This window comes from Cyprinus carpio, unplaced genomic scaffold (assembly GCF_018340385.1).
Source record: "Cyprinus carpio isolate SPL01 unplaced genomic scaffold, ASM1834038v1 S000006757, whole genome shotgun sequence".
NCBI classification, from domain to species: domain Eukaryota; kingdom Metazoa; phylum Chordata; class Actinopteri; order Cypriniformes; family Cyprinidae; genus Cyprinus; species Cyprinus carpio.
In genome coordinates, this window is record NW_024879354.1 from 221,930 (window position 1) to 248,530 (window position 26,601).

A 26,601-nucleotide genomic window follows, 5' to 3' on the forward strand; every position below is an offset into this window, starting at 1 on the left:
CAGAGCTGTTAGAGGTTTGAGGCACTTGTGTAAAAATGCTGTAAAATGAGGATGCTGTCAAAAATAGATATTCTTGATAAATGAACTAAATGAAATCATCATTTTTGTTGTGTTTAAGCAGCTTTTGTCCTCGGTGCACTTGAGCAGAGTTTCTCTGGAGCTTTGCAGGAAGGTTTCTTAAAGCGTCTCGGAGACAGTTCTTCTGGATTGAGTCTGTCTCAGTTTGTTCTGTTTCTTCATGTGACTCCAGACAGACTGATGATGATCAGATCACACCTCTGTGTGCAGCACAAACACCTCACTGCAGTATTAACATTAACTGATATTTCCTACTGACACACTACAGCAGAAGATAGAAATAACTGACTTAAAACCAGTTTTAGCTGCCGAAAATAATAGTGTTGAATTGATAAAACATCTGTAAACTACTTTTTTTTGCTTTGTCTTGTTTAGTGAGCCAAGCAAACCGGAGTAAAGAAACATTCAAAAAGCCCATGACCCGATCTCCGGTGATGCCCTGGGCTCCTAATGGCTTCAGATGTACTTCGTCTCTCGCTGTTCCTAATCCTGCAGCATCATCACCTAACCCTGGGCGTGGCTCAAACATGGTAGCTCCGCCCCTCTCCGGCGCTGAGACGGTTCTCCCGGCCTCTGCTCTTCCGCCGGGGCAGCAGGTGGTTCTGCAGCCGGTCGCAGGTATGACGGGGGTGAACATGTGTCAGTTTAACGGCCAGATGATCCAGCTGGTGCCCATCAGTGCAGCGTTACCTGTGCAGGTGCAGAGCGGCGCTGGCGGAACAGGTTAGTGACAGTGCTGCTGTATTCAATAGCACTTCTACAGCCTTATCAAATGTTTCATTTTTTCTTTTTTAAAGTAATTGAAAATTACGTTTTAAAATTACAAAATGTCTTGTGTTTTTTTGGTACCTTGATGGCATCTATTGTATCTGTTGGCGTTCTTATTATTCTTCTTCCACTCTGGAAGTCTATGGCAGCCCATAGAACCGCTTGCTGGAAAGTTATGAAATTTGGCACACAGATAGAGAACAGTCCCAACATCAACCATAGCAAGTTTGGAGTCTCAAACTCAAACTCTCTAGCGCCACCACTTGTCCAAAGTTTCGCTCATGTTTATGATGATAACTTTTGAACCATAAGGTCTAGAAGAAAATTTCTTTTTTTCCTCTGAATCCTTGGCTCATGCCGAATCGAATGAACAAAATGTAAAAATCATAAGGTTTAATTTTTTATTACTATAGTTCAAAAAACCTACTTTCAAACTTGTCCTAGACGGTTTGTCTGATTTTCACCAAAATTGGCTCAGATCATGCTGAAGTTACGGAAATAAATAGGGCTGCCCCCTAACGGTTGACTAAATGTTAGTCAACAAGAATAGGCTTGGTCAACCAATATTTTATTATTTGCTTAGTCGCAGAAAAAAAAAAAGTCCACAGGAAGAAGCAAAGTCAAGCAGTCCGTGACGAACAGATTATTAACAGCTGGTCTGTTTGGTAATATAGTACATCAAATGCTCACCTATCATAATCAACCTCAAATATGTCTTATCATCTGAAATCTGTATGTAGTAGCAACTTTACATGGCTGTTTAATCTAATGTTAACCTAGAAAAATGTGTGCTGTTCGAGTGACTGAGGTGCCGTTGAGCTCACTTGCTCTTAAAATGCTAATTTTTAGGTCATACAGATAAAAGTAATACATCTTTCAAATCTGTGAAGACTCTACATTTATTTGTGTGCATTCAGAATAACAACGAAATGTTGCGCTTTTGTAAAATTATGAAAGCAAACAGTGTGCGCTTTCTGCCGTCTCTGTCTCTGTGAACTTGAGCGTGAAATTCCAAAACTCTGTGTATACTTGCCTTGCATGAAAAATAGATCTATAGAGAGTGAAATGTCTTCTTTTAAATGAACCATTTTAAATGGAAAACAAATATTCTCAGATTATGTAATCTGTATGAAACCTCATACAGGTGCATCCACTACTGCGGAAAAGACGAGTGTCACCCACTTCATCTCTTAAGACGAAAACAAAGCACTGGTTTATCAATAAATTATTACAATGTTAATGCAATCTTCTTGCTGTTTTTCACTGGTGACATTATTAGGCTATAACTGCTGGTGCGCTGTGGCAAGGTTTTTTTTTTTTTTTTTGTGACATGCACTTGAGCACTTATAAAGCTATAGGCAACTGAAGGTTCATTATTATATATATATATATGTGCGCACCGGATTTTCCGGACTATAAGTCACACTTTTTTTCATAGTTTGGCTGGTCCTGTGACTTATAGTCAGGTGCGACTTATTTATCAAAATTAATTTGACATGGACCAAGAGAAATGAACCAAGACAAAACATTACCGTCTACAGCCGCGAGAGGGTGCTCTATGCTGCTCAGTGCTCCTGTAGCATACCCCTGAAAACATTAACTGAAAATAACTGCAAAACTGTTAACTTAGACAACTGAGAAAAACTGAATGCAAACAAAATGCCCGCAAAAAGAAAATCCTATTCTGCAGATTACAAACTGCAGGTAGTAAAAATATGCAGCCGATGTTTTCAGGGGTAGGCTACAGGAGCACTGAGCAGCATAGAGCGCCCTCTCGCGGCTGTAGACGGTAATGTTTTCTCTTGTTTCTTGGTTCTAAATAAATGCGACTTATATATGTTTTTTTCCTCGTCATGACGTATTTTTGGACTGATGCGACTTATACTTAGGTGCGACTTATAGTCAGAAAAAATACGATATATATATATATATATATATATATATATATATATATATATATATATATATATGGTTTATTAATAAACGTGTGACTAATAGTCGACTAATGCTCAAAATGAATGACTACTAGTCGACCAGAAAAATCTTTAATCGAGGGCAGCCCTAGAAATAAAGTTGATTAGTCAAACCGTTCTCAGTAGATACCTGAATTCGACGAAGAGCACGCAGATGTGAGGCTGTATCTCCGCAACGGTTTGGCGTATTGAGACCAGGCTTGGTGCGTGTTATAACAAGCATGGCCTGAGGCTACCTGCACAGTTCCGTCGCAGCGCCACCTAGTGGTCAAGAGATATGAAAAATGGCTGGTTTTTATTTTTTTGTTTTCTGAAATGAAATGGTAAAATCCTGGTGAAGTGACGTACCACCATTTCATTATTTCACAGCCCTAGTTTTGATTTATTCATCCAAATATTGCCAAGTTCTGCAACAAGCCACATAATACAGTAAATTACATTTTTATCCCTGGATTTTGCTGTGTTTTCTGCATCATGAAAACCATATGGCCGTACACATCAAATGAAACATTCTCACCTCGTTTCTCTACAGGAGGTGCTCAACAGGAGCCACAGTCAGCACAGATGACCCACATCTATGCCAGCAGCTCCACAGAAGGCTTCATCTAAACCCCTTCCCTTCATCGTACCCAGAATCCACGCAGTGCAAGGAAACACCGGCTCTACCTTGGGAAGTGTTACAGCTCTGGGTCTACAGAACGGTTACTTGGTAAAGCTGGCATGTTTTCCTTCAGAATATGCCCTCCTTCTGCTGAGAGCAAGACTGCGGGTCCCGAACAGACAGGAAAAGCTCCCGAGTCAACTGGAACCGCTTCCACATTGTTGCTTCCTGGAGGATATAGGTTAATAAAACTGCCCATGTTTGTCAGTCCCAGCGTGAGCAGCCCGAGCGCTTCTCTACCTGATGTATGCACTGAGAAATCAACCGAAAACACACAAGAGAACCCTGCTCATGAAGACCCCACCACACACCAGTCCTCAGTCTCTATTAAAACAGAACCAGGTGAAGATCACAGTGGTCTGCTCTCAGAAGACAGTACTCCAGTTATCATTAAAGTAGAGTCTTACAGCGGTGACTCTTCCTCCGAACATCCATGCTCTGACCAGCCTGAGCCAGAGGAAAGATCGGTGCACGTTAAGATCGAGGATGATACGGACCAGTCCCTACAGAACAGCAGAGACTCGTCACTCCGTGCCAAAATAGAGGAGCCTGACCATGAGGCGATCGCAGACGTCACTCATCATCTGAACACCTCTGAAAGCACAGATCGTAGTGTTAAGGACACAGACAGATCATCCTCCATTACTGAAGTCCAGCAGCATCTGAGAGGACGAGAGGAGGTGAAGGACACAACCACTGGTGCAGGATTATTATTCTCTCTGTTTGAGGGCCGCACCTCATTGGTCTCACAGAGTTTGACAGCTCCTCCTAACACTAAAGCACCTAAACCTGGACCTGGGGAGATCCAGAAGAGGAGGAGAAAACGACAGGCTCCGGACGATCCACGAGTGGATTCTGCTGCTGAAGTCAATCAGTCCAGCAGTGCGTTCATGTACTCCAGTGACGGATGGACCACAGAGGACAGTGTAAGTCAGCACTCGATCGCACATCAACCAAAAACACTGATTTCATCATTTCAACTGATTCTCATTTTGAAGAACCGAGATCAAACAAAAACTTTAATCCAATAATCTCAACAATTTTTTTTACTTTTGAAACAAAGTCTCAGATTTCAAATTCTGTCAGTTTTATAATGAGAGTCAATCGATAAACATGAATGAACATCAGAAGGTGTTGATAGAAACAGAACTCACTCAAATCAATCGTGTAATTGATTAATCTGTGATTCAGCTGCAGAAAGACACCAGTAAAAAAAGTTAGAAAAAATAACTATTGAGAGATGCATTATGATAAATCATTATATTTTACTTTATTAATCCGTTCTTCAGTATTTAATGTATGTTTGAATACATCTGTACCCAGCCCTGATATCAACCTTTAATCGAATTATCCTGAAGAAGAAAGTCCGTCTGAATCACTCTTCTCAGATTGTGCTGTGTTTGGATCCTAGAATGACTGGATCAGTGAGGAGGAAGTGGACATCGAGACGTTTGAGGAGTACGATGAGAAGATGAACATCAGCCTCTTAAGAGCAAGAGCGAGACGGTGAGTCCTGAGCTGAAAGCATCTTCTGGACGATCTTCAGATTCATTCAGCTGCTGTTACGACATTGCACCGCTGCCTTATTTATTCCGCTGCTGTTACTTCCACTGAACCTCTGCTTTAATTCAGAAAACTCTCTTCTCTTCAGGAAAACACAGCAAGCAGCTCAGAGTCAGTGGCTTGTGAGTCTCTCTTCTTTCTTTACCTCAGTCGAGTTTGTTCTGATCACTGTAGTATTATTAGATGAAAAGCAAAAATAATATGCATAAACAATTGATTCGCTAGGTACAGCGTATTTACTGTTTCTGAATATATGTATCATTTTACAGTTAGTTAAATTAAAAATAAATCAAATAAGAAATCCATCAGAATTGCTGGAAGGCAGATATTTATTTGTGAATGCATTCTGTTCTCAGTAAGAGACGCTGATGGCACACTAAATATTATTATACAGTCCAACACAAATGTATTCAGACACCTTCAAGATTTCTCACATTATCACAGTTTATTTGCTGTAGCTTAGAAAATGTTTAGACTATTTTATTTCACATTGTTCCTTGCATGAAAAGAGCCAGTGAAGCTGTCGTGCAGCTAAAACACCAAACACTCCGTTAGTGTGCTGTAAGATCGTCATAACCTGTTGTGTTCAGAGAAACCTGATCTTCATGTTTTTCCAGCTGAAATGTAAATCAGTTGGAGTGGACCATCATGTGGTGCGGCTGATGTCTGATCTGCCGCTGTATAAGCGAACGTGGCGTCTGAATCGAATGCTCCGAGAACGGAAGCAGCTCGTTGAACTACAGCAGAGTTTGGACTCGCTGAAGAGGATGCTGGGTGTTGAAGAAGACGTGATGATGAGCACTCAAGACCTGCTCCGAGAGGTGAGGCTAAACCCGCTGCTTCTCCTCAGGTCTCTGCAGGACACTTCAGCTTCATTGACTTGTTCCTGCTCTGTCTCAGGCTCGTCAGATGATCGGAGCTCTTGAGGAACACAACACCTCTCTGATGGCCAGGAAACGGGCCTTGATTCGACAGCATTCTCACTATCAGACTCTGATCTCACAGCGCTCCGGTGCAGACGGTAAATCATGACACGTGTGTGTGTGTGTGTGTGTGGAGGGATCTTAACCCTGACATATGAAAATAATAGTAAGAAAAATGAAAAATGATCATTGAACCTATGGACAAAAACTACAAAAAAAAAAAAAGTTTTTTTTTTTTTTGGTCAAGCATCAGGCTTTTATGGCTCATATACGTAGTCTGAAACCATAAGAATATGGAGGGAAAAAACAGCTAAATTTGCACAAAATAAAGAAAAATATGAATTTGCTGCAGATGCTAATTTCTATGATGAAAATCTGCTGTAAGTAACAGATTTAAAGAAGTAACTGATATAAAGTGATCTAAATATCAGTCTGTGCTCTATATCTGCAGTAATGTGTCTCAGTGAGATGAGATGTAAATGATCCAAACATATAATGCAGTGATTGAGAGATGAAGAAATAAAGGCTCCTCAGAAGATGTGAGATGTTCTGGAGGCTTGTGAAGATCATTCCTCCGCTGAGGAACAGTGAAAGTAAAGCTTCTGGAAACAAACGCTCCTCAAAAGATCCTGAGGAGCAGATTTGAAGGCTCTAAACATGATTGATGGAGAATCAAGTAAAGCTGAGCTGCTTCAGTCCAGTAAGAGTTCATCTGGAGATATTACTGCAGTTATTCTGACCTTTACTTGATCAAAATCACTCCAGGATCTGACACCAGAAGCAGCAGCCGAAGCTGATTACACTAAAAGAGCTTTTATTTTATAAAAAAAAGGTTTAACAGCAACATTTGATCATTTAGAGGCCTTAGAAATTCTTGAACGAATATGATACAGCAGCTTTATAGGGTTGAACTAACGTGTGTTTTATGTCTCTTCCAGTGACGGGAACAGAAGAGAAAACAGCAGCTCCTTCATCACCCAGAAGTCCTGCACACAGTCAGTCAGGTGAGCTCGTGATGAATCGCGAGTCCTTAAAATCCTTGCATTTAGTTGCATGAAATTTAAGGCCATATAATTTTAAATTGTACAAGAAAGTCTTCATTATGATTTCAAGAGGTCTTAAATGTGGGGATGGAATGACCAAATTGAATATGGCTTAATGTGATGAATAAACTTTTCATTTCATTGAGTGTTTACTGCGGTTACCGTGGAAACCATTATATTTCTGCCGTTCTGAAAGCGCCTCCTGCTGGCAGAGAATGAAGGTGCATTTTCAGTACAGCTGCCATCAGTTAATATGAGAGCATTCGCTCTGTGTTTGGTGTTTAGTGCTGAAGAGACTTTGCCCCGGCGTAATCCTGCAGTCCTTCACCAAGACGTAGCCAGAGACGAGTGTGGTGCTCCAGAGAGCGAGGAGAAGATCTCATGAAAGCACCTGTCATCAGTCAAGAGAGAGCGTGCAGGTGTGCCGCTTCTTCTTCACCTCATCAGTACCACAGTAAACATGAGATCAGCAGGTATTCTGGAGTCACTCTTGTGTCTTCAATAGCTCCAGCTGAGACCTGAATCGTGTGCATGGAGCAATACTTTCATTTTCTGCTAATGATGGATAGAACTGGCCGTTTTTGTTTTTCACATTTACAGCTTGTACAATCTTTGTCAAAAGCATTTGTGAATTAATATTTCTCAGGATATTACTTGATTAACCCACATTGGGGTGGTTTTTCTATGGCTTCTTGTTTAATACTAAACATGTTTTGCTCAGTTTATGGATTGTGTGTTCTTTGTTAGAATAGATTTATTTTTGTGATTTCTGCATCATTATGGATGGTTGATGAGGCCTGAGTTAGTTTTCTGTTGTTTATAACTCACTGATTAATCTCCAGAGATCTGAACAGGCTGGAAAATAACTCATAACCAGATGGATCTTAATGTCAAATTATGTGGATTTTCCCTCTTTATCAGATTGAAATAGCCTCAGAATTGAGTTGATATTATGGCCTTGTGCACAAATAAAATGTAAATGCTGTGGTTGTTTTGCTGTCTTGACTTTATAAATGTAGTGTAACACTTTTATATGGAACATGAAACATACTAACAGAAAATAATCGCAAGTAAAATCAGGCATTAACACAAAAATGTCTTGTTTTTAACAAAAACTGCAGTTTTGATTTGATTAAAACAGACATTTAAAAAATAGTGTGCATTCATGACACGTTAGTGTTTATTATACATACAGTAATGTTTCTACAAATAGTTTTATTAATGTATCTTTGATGTACTATTTAATACTATTGTAGTTTATTGTGAATATTTTGATTATATTGGGTTTTATTTTTATTTTCTGTTTTCACTTAAATTTTTTTAATGGTTTAGTTATTTTGTTACTATTTTTTTTTTTTTTTTTTTAATAATATTTAATTATTTTATTTTTAGTTAAGTATTTGAAGACAAAATAAAATACTAATAAAATAAAAACTAAAATAAAATGAGAAATGTTGCCTTGGCAACTTAGCTGAAATAAACTTAGTTTTATATATATATATCTATCTATATATCTATATATATATATATATATATATATATATATAGCAGTCAACAGAGTGGTTACAATCATCCAGGATTAAGTTGCGCTCAAATTTATTTGAGCAATTTAAACTGCAGCTCACAGCAGGTGGCCATGTTAAGGGCATGACATTTCCTGGCCAGGCACAGAGTGCTGCCACACATACTAGCCCAGCTAACCAATCACAGCACATTTTGTATTTCTGAAGGCGGTCCTTCATTTGATACAGGAATGATTCAGACTGTTCACGCCAGACTGGGGAGAGGTGTTGTAATGTAAAATGTGAAGTTTTTTTGAACAACCTAGTATGAGAGCCTGTTCTAGTACACCCCCAAAACAAAATCAAGATTTTGTAAAAGGGCACAACTGGACCCCTTTATTAAAAAAAAAAAAAAAAAAAAAAAAAAAAAAAAACCTGCCCCAGGTTAGCAACTTGAAGGATAAAGGTCATGTCTCATACAGAAGCCTGGACTCAGAATGCATGACTTTACAAAAGGTTGTGGAACCTTGGTTTAATAGTGTGTGGGGGAAAAAAAAAAAAAAAAAAAAAAAAAAAAAAAAAAAAAAAAAAAAAAAAAAAAACCCCACACACAGGGAAGTGGAGTGTAATACCGGATTCTGCAGAACCAAAACAATAACAACGGAGAGATACGTCAAGGTTGTGCAAAGTTTATTAAAAACACTAGATTTACATGACCAGAGTAACTTCTCCACTAGAAACCACAGTCTGCTCAGAGACAGCCTTGATAGGAGTGTCTCTTCCTGAAAGAGAAATGTTAAGTGAGAACACACTTCTAAAAATGCTCAGTTCCTCTTATCGAGAGGAAGCAAGAACTCACGTTTCCTGGTGCAGCTCTGCTCACAAGAGCCAGATGATGGATGGCACACACCTCTGTACTGCAGTGGATGAAGACCTGACAGGAAAGAAAGAGGCTCAAGTCATAGAATCCACAAGTAGTAGTAAATTGTTCAAGTAATAGGGGGCATACAGTTTCCTGCAGAGCAGCCAGTGAGGCTGGATCTACAAATGTGAACATCTTCACAACAAAGCGCTTGTAGTGGGTTGGGAACTGAAGACCAGACGATCCAGTCACTGGAACCAGTGTGGTCAGGTAACGGTCGTCCTGGTAAGGGCATCTGAAGAGGAAGGTGAAGGTTAGAAAGTGTCTCCCAGCAGACTAACTGGATGAAGATTGGCTGTACACTCACCCATTGATCAGAAGGTCCCACTGGGGGAGACTGAGTGGACTAGGGGTTGAAGTTGTCCAACAATGTCCCAGCATCAGGGCAATGTTGGGGTCAGTCCTCTCCATAATACGCACCTCAACATACACAGGCTCCCGCAGGACTTTTGTGACGGGATAATCAGTATCACTGTAGTAGGACGTGTAGGCCTCATCCCCTGAGGATGAACACTGGGGTTTATCCAGACTCAAGTTTGAAAGGCTTTTAGACAGACCGAGGACAAGACCTTACCTTCAGCACAGCCTTTGGTGACACATTGGCCATTGGCTAGTCTGAGCTCCACCCTGAGAGGTCCAGGAGCAGCTACTGGTGGAGGTGGAGGAATAGAGTTGACCTCCACAACCAGAGCTTCCACAGAAGTTCCAGAGTACCTACACTGGAAGAGAAACCTGGACAACAGACAGTGAGCTTGTAGCATTTATCAGGGATTAAGGTTCACACCAAGTCAGATCACCTACTCAAAATGACTGTCTCTTGTGATAGAACCATATGGTCCAATCCCCACTTCATATGATGAGGTCATTCTGTTTTCATACACCACATATCCGCTGTCCTCCTGTGAATAGGAACAGTGTCAGCATCCAGTCCATCATAAGCAATGATGAATACCACCAGAAGCAGCTGCTCACCATCACGCTCGTGCCACATGCAGTCACAGGGAACTGGTATATTGCAAAGGAAGGTGTGGACTCCACAGGAGCACAAGGTGGGTCATTTCCACCCAGCAGACGAACCGAATCCAGACTCAGTCGAGGCAGAGTAACATCTCTAGCCACCACTACCACAAACTGACCCATCTCTAATACACTGGACAGTCACTAGAACAAGGCACAAAGAGAGCAGGTTAATTCTGAGAATCAATTTAACATGAACAGAAGACTGAGAACGCTTACCTGCCCTCGCATAGTAACACTGTCTGTTAAAGCAGCAGTTGATAGCTTCACACTCAGCACCACTGATCCCAGGTTGTCCACATTGGATCTGCTCATAATCAGCTACAGCACATTTATCAAGTGGCTCTGCCTGCACCACTGGCTTCTGCGGCTGAAACTGCTGGCTAGTTTGTTGAACTGGCCTAGTTTGTTGAGCTGGCTTCTGAAGCAGAAACTGCTGGCTAGTTTGTTGAACTGGCTTCTGAAGCTGAAACTGCTGGCTAGTTTGTTGAGGTGGCTTCTGAAGCTGAAACTGCTGGCTAGTTTGTTGAGCTGGCTTCTGAAGCTGAAACTGCTGGCTAGCTTGTTGAACTGGCTTCTGAAACTGAAACTGCTGGCTAGTTTGTTGAGCTGGCTTCTGAAGCTGAAACTGCTGGCTAGTTTGTTGAGCTGGCTTCTGAAGCTGAAACTGCTGGCTAGTTGTTGAGCTTCTGAAACTGCTGGCTAGCTGTTGACTGGCTTCTGAAGCTGAAACTGCTGGCTAGCTTGTTGAACTGGCTTCTGAAACTGAAACTGCTGGCTAGTTTGTTGAACTGGCTTCTGAAACTGCTGGCTAGCTTGTTGAACTGGCTTCTGAAACTGAAACTGCTGGCTAGCTTGTTGAACTGGCTTCTGAAACTGAAACTGCTGGCTAGTTTGTTGAACTGGCTTCTGAAGCTGAAACTGCTGGCTAGTTTGTTGAGCTGGCTTCTGAAACTGAAACTGCTGGCTAGCTTGTTGAACTGGCTTCTGAAACTGAAACTGCTGGTCAGTTTGCTGGATCATCAGGGCTTGAAGGTTCTGAGGCAGATCACTCCACTGTGGAACAGCATGACAGAACGCACAAACTGCCAAAATCTGAACCAAACACCAACTTCCAGCCATTGTTCTACAGCTAAGCACAAAGTGAAGATGCTGGCCTTTGGTCTTTTATACTCTACAGCAGGGATCTCCAACCCTGATCCTGGAGATCTTCCATCCTCCAGACTTCAGTTCCAACCCTGCTCCAACACACCTGTCTGTAATTATCAAGTAGCCCTGAACACCTTGATTAGCTAGTTCTGGTGTGTTTGACTGGGATTGGAGCTGAAATCTGCAGGACAGTAGCTCTCTAGGAGCAGGGTTGGAGACAAGTTTCAGCTAATTAAAGATAGTCCCTCCCCCTTCATTAACCCTCACGATTCTCCAGACTTGCATGAGTTGGAGCTTATGCAACTGAGTGATTCTCATTGATTCAATTATCCTTGTTACATACATTAAAACACAAACTTGAGCCTAATTCAAAATAGCATACTAGTATAAATTTCTGACATTTTGAATTCAGCCTTGGTTTTATCCTTCATTAGCTGAATCCAGCTGTTGATGTCTTGACAATTCTGGATTGTTTTATTCTTAGAAAAACATCTTGGAATGTACAGGCCTGTATCTATAGACTGACTCAGAAGAAAGTTGATGTAACATACTCATGATTATGTTGAAGCTTTGAGTAATACTTGAACCCTGTCCCAGCCATGCTCTATTCTTAAATACTGCATTATAATTAAAATACAGTCATTCATATTATAAAGTTCTTTTAAAATCTTGCACACACTGCAATATCAATATCCTTCAGTTAGAGGTGGAAAGTAACTAATTACAAATACTTTTGTTACAGTACTTGAGTACATTTTAAAAATTGTTCTACTTTCTTGAGTATAATTAAATTGTGGTACTTTTACTTGAGTAAAATAAAACTAAAGTATTCAAATTCGCTACATTTATTTTTCACCAAAAATACAAAGTACAAAAAAAAAAAAAAAAAAAAAAAAAATATGACAAAGGAGGCGCCGATGGAGAAAAAGAGCGAGCCTGTAGCTGTATCCCAAAGTTGAGTGTACGGACTTCGAAGAGCATGCCTCCGAAGTGCGTGAAGGATGCTCCGCCTTCGCAGGATTTCCTAATTGCGACACCAGAGGTTCCCGATCAGCGCTCTATTATGGCAAGCCGTTTTAGCATTTAAAACTTGGATTTGGCTATCCATAAATATAATTTCGGATAGTCACAATTGTAATTCCAGATATCTATATTGCAATTATAACTCGTTGTAATTGGAATTAAGATATCTACAATGTATTTTTGACTAGTCATAATACACATTCCAGATATCTACAATGCTACAACGACTAGTCATAATCTTCCATTGACTTCCATTGAAAAATATTTTCAGATATCTTCAAATTAGTTTTGACTAGTCGTAATCCCAATTCAAGATATCTTTAAATATGATTTGACTAGTCAAAATACAATTTAAGATATCTTTAATTCAAAAATTGTAAAGATATCCAAAATACATTTGTAGATATCTGCAATTCATGTATGACTAGTCAAATTACAGTTGTAGATATCTTGAATTGGAATTTTGACTAGGCAAATCATATTTAAGATAAATGAGTGTATATGTGTATAAATAGTGTTGTGTGTTCCACAGTTATTGTCAAGTGTTTATCAGATGGATTACCTGGGGGAAGAAACTGTTCCTGTGTCTGGTCATTCGGGTGCTCAGTGCTCTGTAGCGTCGACCAGATGGAAACAGTTCAAAGAGGAAGTGTGCTGGATGTGAGGGGTCCAGAGTGACTTTGCCAGCCCTTTTGCTCACTCTGGATAAGTACAGTTCTTGAATAGAAGGGAGGGTTGTACCAATGATTCGCTCAGCAGTCCGGACTACCCTCTGTAGTCTTCTGGGGTCAGATTTGGTAGCTGAGCTGAACCAGACAGTTACTGAAGTGCAGAGGACGGATTCAATGACGGCGGAGTAGAACTGTTTCAGCAGCTCTCGTGGTAAGTTGAATTTCCTCAGCTGGTGAAGGAAGTACAACCTCTGCTGGGCCTTTTTCATAATGGAGTCAATGTGAGTGTCCTACTTCAGGTCCTGAGAGATTGTGGTGCCCAGGAACCTGAATGACTCCACTGCAGTCACAGTGCTGTTCATGATGGTGAGTGGGGGAGTGCAGGGGGGTTTCTCCTGAAGTCCACTATCATCTCCACTGTTTTGAGCGTGTTGAGCTCCAGATTGTTAAGACTCCACCAGACAGCCAGCTCTTTAACCTCCTGTCTGTAAGCAGACTCGTCACCGTCCTGAATGAGGCCGATGATTGTGGTGTCGTCAGCAAACTTCAGGAGCTTGACAGTGGGGTCATTAGATGTGCAGTCGTTGGTGTACAGGGAAAAAAGCAGTGGGGAGAGAATGCAGCCCTGAGGAGCTCCAGTGCTGGTTATACGGGTGCTGGATGTGTATTTTCCAAAGCCTCACTAGCTGCTGCCTGTCTGTCAGGAAGCTGTTGATCCACTGACAGACTGAGTTGGGCACTGAGAGCTGAGTTAGTTTGGGCAGGAGAAGGTTTGGGATGATAGTGTTAAAGGCCGAGCTGAAGTCCACAAACAGGATCCTCACATAAGTCCCTGGTCTGTCTAGATGTTGCAGAACATAATGCAGTCCAATGTTTACTGCATCGTCCAGAGACCTGTTTGCTCTGTAGGCAAACTGAAGAGGTTCCAGTAAGGGTCCAGTAATGTCCTTCAGGTGGGCCAGCACCAGTTTTTCAAATGACTTCATGACCACAGACGTTAGAGCCACAGGCCTATAGTCATTTAGTCCTGTAATTTTGGATTTTTTTGGGATGGGGATATTGGTGGAGCGTTTGAAGCATGAAGGGACTTTGCACAGCTCCAGTGATCTGTTGAAGATCTGTGTGAAGATGGGGGCCAGCTGGTCAGCACAGGATTTCAGACAGACTTATGTAACACAGTTTGGGCCTGGTGCTTTTTTCCTTTTCTGCTTCCAGAAGACCTGGCGCACCTCCTCTTCGCTGATCTGAATTGCAGGTGTGGGGGAGAGGGGGGTTGCAGGAGGTGTGAATGGTGTGAGCGGTTGTTTGGAGAGGTGTTCAGGGCGGGTTGCAAGAGGTGTAAATGGTGTGAACGGTTGTGTGGAGAGATGTTCAGGGCAGGTGATGGGTGTTCTTTCAAACCTGCAGTAAAACTCATTCAGATTGTCAGCCAGTTGTTGATTCTCCACAGTGCTGGGGGATGGTCTCTTGCAATTGGTGATCTCCTTCAGACTTTTCCACACTGATGCTGAGTCGCTAGAAGTGAACTGAGTCCTTATTTTTTAAGAATAATTCCTCTTTGCCATTCTGGTCTTCTTTTCCAGTGTGTATTTAGCCTGTTTATACAAGACATTGTCCCTCTTCCTGTAAGCATCTTCTTTGGCCTGATGGAGCTGTCTGAGTTTTGCAGTGAACCACGGTTTGTCAATGTTGTAAGTTAGATGAGTCCTGGTAGGAATACAGATATCCTCACAGAAACTGATATAAGATGTTACAGTCTCTGTGAGCTCATCCAGATCGGTGGCAGCAGTTTCAAAAACACTCTAATCAGTGAGGTCAAAACAAGCTTGTAAATCCTGCTCTGCTTCATTAGTCCATGTTTTTACAGTCCTTAATACAGGTTTAGCTGATTTTAGTTTCTGCCTGTAGGTCAGAATAAGATGAACCAAATAGTGATCAGAGCGCCCCAAAGCTGCTCGTGGAACAGAGTGATATGTATCATTGTGGTGTAACAGTGATCCAATATATTACTGTCTCTGAAGGGGCATGTGATGTGCTGTCTGTAATTTGGCAGTTCACTTGAGAGATTTGCTTTATTAAAGTCCCTGAGAATGATTACCCTTACGAAAAAGAAGTTTATTCAAGTGTGCTATTAGTATACTTATTTTAAACTAAAAATAGGAAAGTATACTTTTAGTTTACTTTTTATGTACTTCTCAGAAATGGGCTTTATGTACTTCTAATATATATTTTTATAATGACAATTAAGTATACTTGACTTATACTTGCAAAAAGTCAAAATATACTTGAACTTTACTTAAGTATACTTAATAAAATAAATTTGAAGTATACTACTTTTTGGTAAGGGTAAAACAGAGTCCGGGTGTTGTTGTTTTGTCTCTGTGATCTGATCAGCGAGTTTCTGTAAAGCTGAGCTCACGTGCGCTTCCGGAGGGATGTATACACTCACCAGAATGAACGGGTGAAACTCCCGCAGTGAATAGAATGGCTTGCAGTTAATGAAGTGTGTTTCTAGATCTGAACAGCACATCTTCTTTAACACTGTTACATCTGTACTCCACCTTTCGTTGATGTAAAAGCATGTTCCGCCACCGCACAATTTCCCCGTTGATTCTGCATCGCAGTCCGCTCTGAACAGCTGGAAGCCCGGCAGATGGAGCACGCTGGAATGGCGTCATTTAGCCAAGTTTCCGTGAAACACAGAGCCACAGAGTGTGAGAAATCCTTATTTGTCCAGGAGAGCAGAGGGAGTTTGTCCGTTTTTTTGGGTAGAGAGCGGAGATTTGCCAATGGATGTTAGGCAATGGCGTTCGAAATCCATGTTTTCTGAGTTTCACAAGCGTGCCGGCTCTCTTCCCCCGTCTTCACTTCCTGGAGTGCGTGTTCAGTGCAGCTGCTCCGCCAACGAAAATGTCCAGCAAAACATCAGAATAGTCAAAATCTGGTAATATATCGGGAGATGTGTGGTGCCGAATGTCCAGCAATTCGTCTCTGGTGAAACTGATTGCAGGAATATAACTAAAGACAGGACAAACTAACAAAAACACAAAAACAACTGCAGAGCACATCACGGAGGCAGCAATCCTGTATCGGCGCCAGCGAGAAGAATAATTGGGTGCCAATAATTGCTTAATCCTATTGTTGACGTCTTGACAATTCTGGATTGTTTCATTCTTAGAAAAACATCTTGGAATGTACAGGCCTGTATCTATAGACTGACTCAGAAGAAAGTTGATGTAACATACTCATGATTATGTTGAAGCTTTGAGTAATACTTGAACCCTGTCCCAGCCATGCTCTATTCTTAAATACTGCATTATAATTAAAATACAGTCATTCATATTATAAAGTTCTTTTAAAATCTTGCACACACTGCAATCATTATCCTTCGGTTAGAGATGGAAAGTAACTAATTATAAATACTTTTGTTACAGTGCTTGAGTACTCTCTTGCTATAATACAATACAATATTCCACCTTGTGGGCTATTTATGGAAGCTTGTTTCCGCCACTAAATAAAGAAATTAATTAATAAAGAAATAAAGAAATTGCAACTTTTTATCTCACAGTTAAAAAAAATTATATCTCGCATTGTCTATATATCGCAATTCTGAGAAAAAAAGGCAGAATGATGGAAAGATAAAAGCTGCAAATTAGGCATACCTTCTTTTTTTTAAAGGTAGCCTATCTTTCTTTAAATAAATAAATAAATAAATAAACAAACAAACATTGTTTTCTTTGTCTAAATATATAAATACATTCAGACGAAGCAGTTTGTGATTTTCTGCCTTTATTGAACATTACACTGCATTTGGTCTGTTTTGCAACAGGATTCAGTTAAAACACACGCATACACACATGCACGCTGGAGACCTTTACCACACATGGCTGCATCCAGATTTATTTAATAATCCATGAAGCACTTCATCCAGTAGCTTTTTCTCCGTGACAACTAAAGCAGGCTTTTATTATGTTGTTAGCATTTAGCAAGGGTAGGCGGGGAGGAGCTGAGTAAATTTATTCTGACGTCACCAGGAGCATTTCGATAGGAGCAATTGCAATTCAGATATCTTAAACTAATAATGTGACTATCTGAAATTGAATTAGGATATCTCTAATTACATTGGGGGATGTATGACGCGTCTATTGAAGATATCTATAAAGTAATTACAGATATATTAAAGGGAGTTTTGACTAGTCATAAAGTATTTGAGATATTTCTAATCTGATTTCTTACTAGTGCAATTATAATTGCAGATATCTCTAATTGTCATTGTGACTAGTCGAATTATAATTATGACTATCCGTATTACAATTGTGACTATACGAAATTATATTTATGGATAGTCCAACCAAAGTTTTTAATGCAAAAACCGGCTTGCCATACACTGACAAAAGCATCCTCGCCGTCGCGAGAGTTTTTTCACACGTCAGCATGACATCAGAGCAAGTGGGAGTCACTCGGACACTTTCCTAACCGGCATTCATCTCACGGTGATCACCGGTGATCGGTTCTGCATCGATTCTCCGATTATTTTTCTGAATATTAATTACGCTGCTGACCGGACGCCGCTTAGTGACCCTTCATAGCGAAGACGTCGCCTTGAATGTTTTAAAAAAAAAATTCTCAAAATATTTTGTTGTGTTTTGCAGATATACTGAGACTTTATTTTGACTTTTTTCCCCCAGAAAAATTAAATGTTTTAATATGTTTCTACAATTTCCCGTAGTGTTGCGGTTTTAAAAAGATAATATAGACGTTTCCCTTTTTCTAAATAGTTATAGAATTTTTTTTTTTTAAGTTCTTAGTTCTTCGGTTGTCAAACTATAGTATTTTTTCGAATGATATATAGATGTAGACAGATAAAAAAAAAAATAATACAGAATCTTCACTTTTTTGTAATTTTGTATAATCATAGGTTAAATTGAATGCTTCGCAGTGATTATTAATTCATAAGACAATGTTGACGTTACGTTCTAACCTCCAATGGAAAGTCTTACGTATTGAATTGTAAGCGATCGGGAGTTGACGTCGCGCTGTTGCCATCCAATTGCGAACGCCCCGGCTCATGAATATTTATGTAGATGCCTTCGCCATAGTAGCGCGAGCCGCTCGGTTGTCAAGTGCCGTGATTCCCAGCAGCCCGGATGTAGGGATGTAGCGCGCAGTCTCCAGCATCAATAATGGAGTGTAACTTGGAACTGAATAACACATTTTTCCGTTTTGCCCTCCGCAACGTTCCCGCAGAAGCGGAGCGCGCAGGAATGTGACGCGCTTCCCGCCGCAGCAGGTGAGCGATCTTTATCCCCGTCTTTTCCCAGCAACAACCAGCCGCGCTATTGGACGGCAATTCGGGGCTTATAAGCGGCGTAACGCTTCAGAAGAGGGCTTTCAACTTCACCGCTACCCGCGGATTCCCGACCCCAGCCCGAAAACGACGCGACACGTCCAGCTGCGGCCTGAAGTGCGTCTAGCGCGTCGCTGTCCTCGGTGCGGAACGCGGGTCGGGTGCGCGCATGATGGAATTCATGAGAGTAGAAATATTTGGTGTGTGTGTTGTGTGTGTGGTGTGGCAAGCCAAGTCACCCTTTTTTTATTAGGTTTTTTAACAATACAGATTGTTCAAAGCAACTGTACAGCATTAATTAGTGGGCAGTTATTAGTGTGTGAAAATAGTGTGTCAGTAATGCAGAAGGACAATAGTAAACACTATTTTTTTTAGTTAAAGGCAGTTCATCATTGAATTTATCATTCATTCATTCAGTGATTATCATCCAGTTCAGTTAAATAGTATCTGTGCAATCAAGTCGACGATTTTCGCTGGATATGAAGTGTCCCAACTAAGCAAACCAGAGGAACCAAAAAATCCATCAGTGACAGAATGGGAGAAAAAAACCTTGGGGGGGAAAACAGTCTCAGTCGGGGGGTCAGTTCTCCTCTTGACCAGACGAAACCAGCAGTTCAATTCCAGGCTGCAGCAAAGTCAGTTTGTGCAGAGGACTCAACTGGTTCTTCTAATGATGTAGCAAGTACATCGGGTGTTATGGGAAGTGTTCCGGGTTCCAGTTGTCCAAATTTAAAGCAGCCTAAAATCCTTTAACAGATTTGAATATTAGAAATGTGTTAGTGTGTTTTGTGTGTGTGAGTGGTGTGTGTGAGAGTGAGTGTGTGGTGTGTGTGGTGTGTGTGGGGGGTGTGTGGTGTGTGGTGTGTGTGTTGTGTTGTGTGTTGTTTGTGTGTAGCAGTCACTGAAGTGTGTGTGTGTTTGTTTGTGTGAGTGTTTTTGTGGTTTTGTGTGTGTGTGTGTCTGTGTGTTTGTATGAGTGAGGGTGTGTGTGTGTGTGTTTGAAGGAGTGAGGGTGTGTGTGTGTGTGTGTGTGTGTGTGTGTGTGTGTTGTGTTGTTTTGTGTGTTTTGGTGGTTGTGTGGGGTGGGTGTGTGTGTGTGTGTGTGTTTGTGTTTGTGTGTGTGTGTGAGTGGGGTGAGGGGTGTTATTGCAGATTAGGTCAGTACTCTGCTGCAGTGTCAAGTTCTTCGGTGTCATTAATAATGGCCTGATTGGGTGTTAATCACAACAGCAAAGTTGAGTGTGCAATGTGTAAGTCTGGGCAAGCCCATAGTTGTGTGTGTTTTCATACCAGCGTTTAAAGGGCGTTTCTAACCTGATCTGACCCTACAGTGACCTGATGAGCTCAGCTTAGATTTTTGGCAAAAGTCATAACACAGTTATTTGGTCAGTTTTTGAGAATGATATTTCAAACCCTTTATCACTGGGCTTTGGAGCATGAGCATTTACTTTAACTTTTTTAATCGTGGATTTTCCTTGAATTTTGTCAATTAATTAACACCCATAATTCTATGATATTCAGGTTAGTTCAATAACATGTTGGTTTAAGTTGTGGTTTTGTTGTGCTGTTTTTGTGTAAGGCAGTGGGTGAATGAGCTCCTGTCTAGTTTAGGGCAAAACGTTTTCACCAGATGGAATGAAACTGTCATCATTCACTTTATCTGCTTCGTGCCAAACTTAAACCTTGGTGCTGTGAAATCTTACCAATGTGTGTGTTCTCAGTCAAAAATAGCACATTTTAAAAGTCGTTAACCCCTATTATCACCAAAAACTGGATTAAATCTTTTGTCAACTTATTTCTTCAGTTAGCACAGGTTTGGTTTCTTTGGGTGAACTGATTGATCGTAGGCTTTATGGAGCTGAGCTTATGCTCCTCAGTTTTGGAGAAAAGCATTTAAAGACAAGACAATAGTTAATTTGAAATGACTGTTTTTAATTTACACCATTCAGCTCAAAGGAAGTGCGAAGTGCTGCACACTGTGTGTTTTGTTTTTTTGAGTAACGGCTGATATCGTGATGTCTCCTGTGCATCAGGAGGAGTAAACAGCTCGTGTCATTAGTTTAGGAGACAATTAAAGAATGTTGAGTTCAGTGTGCTCAATGAGCAAGAGGTCACAAAACGTTCCAGAACTGTTTTTGCTGGAAATAGCAAGTGCGTCCCCTGTGATGTGCTTAGCAAAACGAAAGTCCCAACATGGAGTCCGATGTTAGAAGGTTGAGGATCCCCGTCCAAACCCAAGTAGAGTGTGCATCCATAACAGATTACAGATCACATTAGAACATATGAAGCACTGCTGGCGATGCATACTTTACGATGCAGTGCATCAAAAATTTTATTCAGTTCGTAATTGTGATTTAATGCAATACGATGCATTTGGAAAAAAAAAAAATGCTATGCAATTAAAATAGCTTGCTTTTTTTCTTGGGTTTAACAGACAGCGGGGATCGTTTCTGTGGACCTCAGGACTGCCTCGGGTTTTAGGGTTTTTTTGGAGTTTTTAATTCAACGCGCTGGTGTAAGAGACAGTTAGAGGGAGAAATCAATTACATATAAAATTGTTTTCTTTTTAAAAAAAAAAGTATAGCGCCTCTACTAATAAATTTTAAAATTTTTTTTTTAATCAATCAAATATTTGAAACGATGCATTGATCAAAATTTTACTTTTTTCAAACATAGTATTTTTTCGAATGATATATAGATGTAGACAGATAAAAAACTAATGCAGAATCTTTCACTTTTTTGTAATTTTGTATAATCATAGGTTAAATTAGATGCTTCGCATGTGATTTAATTAATTCATAAGACGAAGTATTGACCGTTACGTTCTAATCCTCCAATGGAAGGAAGTCTTACGTATTGAATTGTAAGGGATCCGGTAGTGACGTCGCGCTGTTGCCATCAATAGCGAACGCCTGGCTCATGAATATTTATGTAGATGCCTTCGCCATAGTAGCGCGAGCCGCTCGGTTGTCAAGAAGTGCCGTGATTCCCAGCAGCCCGGATGTAGCGCGCAGTCTCAGCATCAATCCCGGAGAATAACATGGCACTGACAGCCACATAACACCGTTTTTCCCCTCCGCAACGTTCCCGCAGAAGCCCGGAGCGCGCCGCTGACAGGAATGTGACGCGCTTTCCCACCGCAGCAGGTGAGCGATCTTCATCCCAGTCTTTCCTAGCAACAACCAGCCGCGCTATTGGACGCAATTCGGCGCTTATAACGCGGCGTAACGCGCTTCAGAAAGAGGGGCTGCAACTTCACCGCTCCACTGCGCGATTTCCCGACACGAGACCCGAAACGACGCGACACGTCCAGCTGCGGCCTGAAGTGCGTCTAGCGCGTCGCTGTCCTCGTGCTGAACGCGGCTCGGGTGCGCGCATGATGAATTCATGGAGAGTAGAAATTATGTGTGTGTGTGTGTGTGTGTGTGTGTGTCAAGCCAAAGTCACCTTTATTTATATATAGCGTTTTTTAACAATACCAGATTGTGTCAAAGCAACTGTACAGCATTAGTGAGTGTCAGTTAATTGGTGTGTGAAAATAGTGTGTCAGTAATGCAGAAGGACAATAGTAAACACTATTTTTTTTCAGTTAAAAGGCAGTTCATCATTGAATTCATCATTCATTCATTCAGTGATTATCATCCAGTTCAGTTTAAATAGTATCTGTGCAATCAAATTCAGGCGATATAAGCTGGATATGAAGTGTCCCCCAACTAAGCAAGCCAGAGGAACCAAACTCAATCATTGACAGAATGGAGAAAAAACCTTGGGAGAAACCAGTCTCAGTCGGGGGGTCAGTTCTCCTCTGACCAGACGAAACCAGCAGTTCAATTCCAGGCTGCAGCAAAGTCAGGTTGTGCAGAGGACTCAACTGGTTCTTCTAATGATGTAGCAAGTACATCGGGTGTTATGGGAAGTGTTCCGGGTTCGCAGTTGTCCTAATTAATGCAGCCTAAAATCCTTTAACAGATTTGAATAATTAGAAATGTGTTAGTGTGTTGATTGGTGTGTGTGAGTGTCGGTGTGTGTGTAGAGTGAGTGTGTGTGTGTGTGAGCGTGTGTGTGTAGGTGTGTGTGTGTGTGTGGTGTGTGTGTGTGTTTGTTTGGTGTGTGTGTGTAGTGTGTGTGTGTGTGTGTGTGTGTGTGTGACTCTTTGTTTGTGTGAGTGTGTGTGTGTTCTAGTGTTTTTGTTTGTGTGTGTGTGTGTGTGTGTGTGTGTGTGCGTGTGTTTGTTTGTGTGTGTGTGTGAGTGGGTGAGTGTGTTGTGCAGATGTTGGTCATGTAGCTGCTGCTGCAGAAGTCAAGTTCTTCGGTGTCATTAATAATGGCCTGATTCCGGTGGTTAATCACAACAGCAGCGGTCTGAAGGCGATGCAGATGTGTAATGTCTGGGCAGCCATAGTGTGTGTGATGTGTCATGACACAGCAGTAGAGGCTAGGACTGTTTCTACCTGATCTGACCCTACAGTGACCTGATGAGCTCAGCTTAGATTATGGCAAAAGTCATAAACACAGTTATTTTGGTCAGTATTGAGAGCATGATTATTTACAACCATTATTCACTGACTTTGGAGGCATGATGCATTTACTGAACTTTTTTTAATCGTGGATTTCCTTGAATTTTCAATGTAATTAACACTATAATTACTACATGCATATTTCAGGTTAGTTGCAATAACATGTTGGTTTTAAGTTGTGGATTCGTTAACGTGCCTGTTTGATTGTGTAAGTCAGTGCTGAATGAGCTCCTGTCTGAGTTTAGGTGCAAGCGTTTTCCACTCAGATGGTGAAACTAGTCACTCATTCACTTTATCTGCTTCTGTGCAAACTATATTAACCCTTGTGCTGCTGAAAATCCTTTACCAAAGTGGTGTTCTCAGTCAAAAATGAGCAACATTTTAAAAGTCGTTATCCCACATTATCACCAAATCTTGGATTAAATCTTTTTGTCAACTTTATTTCTTTCAGTTAGCACAGGTTTGGTTTCTTTGCTGAACTGATTGATCGTAGGCTTTATTGAGCTGAGCTTATGCTCCTCAGTTTTTGAGAAAAAGCATTTAAAGACAAGACAATAGTTTAATTTTGAAATGAAATGTTTTTAATTTTACACATTCAGCTCAAAGGAAGTAGCGTAACGTGCTGCACACTGTGTGTTTGTTGGTTTATTGAGTAGCGGCTGATATCGTGATGTCTCATGTGCATCAGAGCAGGAGTAAACAGCTCTGTGTCATTAGTTTAGAGACAATTAAAGAATCGTTAGAGTTCAGTGCTGCTCAATGAGCACAGCAGGTCACAATCGTTCCAGACTGTTTTGTGCTGGAAATAGCAGTAGCGAAATCCGCTGTGATGTGCTTTAGCAAACATCGATGTCTAACATGGAGTCCGACTGTTAGAAGGTGTGAGGATCACGTCCATCCAGAGTAGAGATGTGCATCTCATAACAGATTACAGATCACATTAGATACATATGAAGCAGCTGCTGATGCGATGCGATACTATTACTGATGCAGTGCGATCAAATTCTGATTCAGTTCGATACATTGTGATTCAATGCAATACGATGCATTGGAAAAAAAATGATGCTATGCAATTCAGATAGCTTGCTTTTTATTTCTGTGGTTCAGACAGACAGCCGTGTGGATCTGTATTCTGTGTGACTCCTCAGGACATGCCCCTCGGTCTTTGTAGTGTTGTTGTGGACGTGTCATATTCATACAGCAGCAGTGGTGATAAGAGACAGTTTAGAGAGGAGAAATCAATCTACATATAAAATATTGTTTACTTTCTAAATAATAAAAGTATAGCGCATCTACTAATAATTATATAAATTGTTTTTTAATGCAATGCAAATATGTTAGAAAGCGATGCATCATGATACAAATGCCAACTTGTATCCGATGCTTTTATGCTGATGCTGTCCATATGAGTCCATAATCCATAATAACTCTTCCTCCAGTGAAAAAGTGCGTCTCCTGTTGTCTCTCACATCAAAATCCAGACACATATTTGTTTAGAGCTGTTTAAGCGCTGCTTGATCTGTGCAGATTTCTCTCCTGATTCACACCCAGAACACTTTTTCACTGGAGGAAAGTGTTATTATAGATTATAGACTCTTATATATATTGAGTTTAAAAAAAAAAAAATGTCTTAATGCTGGATTTGTTTCGTCTTTTGTCTTCTCCAGATGTTAACTGATGGACTGGAGTGCTGTGGATTACTTGTGATGTTTTTTTTATTTTTTTGGTGTTTAATTATGGTGTGGAGTGTTGTCTGTTGAGCTTCCATTGCTGAGACACTGATGCAGTGCTACATTTCTACAAACCTGATGAAGAAACAAACTCATCCTGATCTCAGATGAACTGAGAGTGTGATGATTTACAGCCAGTTCTTACATTTTAGTGAGCTAATCATTTAAAGATGATTTTTTGATCTGAGCTCATTTTGGAGAAGTCATTAGTTTTAGTTATATCTTTGACTGGCTTGGATGTGACTGTATGATTGTCCAGTGTGTTTGAGCTGATCATCATGGGAGCATGCGCTTCAGTCCAACAGTCTGTATTGAGGTCAGTGTCTCGATCGCGTGTTTATATGGTCTCAAGCATCCAGCTGATCTGCTCACAGCTCCGTCACATCTGATTGGTCAGCAGCAGCCCCTGTCATGGCTCCTTCATCCAATCAGGACACTGCAGGAGGAGTCTCTGTGAGCTGCTCTCCATCACTTCCTGTGGACTTCAGGAAGTTCCTCTCATCGTGACACATCCAGTCTGTGAAGCATTTGATTCTTCTAGATGCTCTTGGTTTTGTTGCAGTATCTGGATTAGCTGAGTTTGATTCACAGATCAGGGAAGTGTAGGATTGTGATTCAGACTTGGAAAAGTCACTCCCAGATTTTATTAGCTTTTTTATTATTTAATTAAATTTTTATGTTTAATTTTTTGCTTTAATCTGTATCTAGTAAACACATATTTGAGATGCTGTCTCTCACACTCTCTTGAGATGCTCTTGTTTCTTGTGTCACAGTGTTTACAGCGTTTTGGCTCACTGCTGTTTCGGCTCAGAAACAACATCGTTTATACTGAGTATATCTGCTGCCTACATAAATTATTAATCACATCGGCTGATGTGTTCCACCTTCCCATTTAGTCATGACATGTGATATTAATTTCAGAACATCACAAGAGGTTTCTGAAGTGAGATGTCTCTGATCTGCCAGTGTTTCCAGTGGGACAAGCTTCCTGTGTCTCTGCGTCTCGTTTTGAGATGTTCTGTTGTGTTTTATTGTGAGGAACTCAAGAAAAGCTGCAAGGGATTGAACAGCAATGAGCAATGTTTTTATTAATTAACATTAACAAAGATTAATTCATAATGTAACAAATGCATTGCTCAATGGTTGGTTGATGTGAAGTGTCCTGCACGTAATGTATGTAATGCTCCAGCAGTGTGGGCAAAATGAATCCGTTCCCAGAGTCTGTTCATAGAAGCGCAGCTGACAGGAAGGAGTTTGAGTCCAGTGCTTGAGTTATAATGGGACGAGCAGCTCAGTAATCACGCTTTAATGCTGCTGTTTCTGTCTGTAGTTAAAGAGTGAGTAATGATCAGCTGCTGGAGATGATGTAATAAACTGCACAAATATTACTCCGAATCCTAAACACACACGCGAAACATGATAACGCATGAAGAGAAGTGCAGACGCAGATGTTTGCGCCGCGGGGTTCGTGAGTTGTCAGACACGTGCACAATGATTTATGAGTGTTTGAACATCTGCAGGAGTTTATTTGTTGTTGTGATGCTCTTGAAGTCACATCGGGACAGCAGATTAAATAGTTCAGTCGTTTTCACATTTACACTTGTTGTTGTTCTGTACTGTACGGCAGTTAGCAGCTGTTGCTGCTCAAGTTGTTTTTAAGAGTGCTGTATGTGATTGTTTTGACTGCTAAAGCATTAAAGACTGTAATATGTTT

At 40.8% G+C, this 26,601-nt stretch overlaps 1 protein-coding gene and 2 pseudogenes across 1 annotated transcript in view; 2 read left to right on the forward strand and 1 right to left on the reverse strand.

Moving 5' to 3' along the window:
- LOC109084199 (MAX gene-associated protein-like) overlaps positions 1-3,594 on the forward strand; it is a 14,910-nt gene extending 11,316 nt beyond the window's left edge. The window contains exons 13-14 of the mRNA XM_042755913.1: positions 454-801; positions 3,352-3,594. Of these exons, the coding sequence (XP_042611847.1) occupies positions 454-801; positions 3,352-3,428 (425 nt within the window). The 3' untranslated portion in view covers positions 3,429-3,594. The remainder of the gene's footprint in view (positions 1-453; positions 802-3,351) is intronic.
- A 5,590-nt stretch (positions 3,595-9,184) lies between these two features.
- LOC122144763 lies at positions 9,185-11,598 on the reverse strand (annotated as a pseudogene).
- Positions 11,599-18,552: 6,954 nt separating this feature from the next.
- Positions 18,553-26,601, forward strand: part of LOC122144762 — a 51,138-nt pseudogene continuing 43,089 nt past the window's right edge.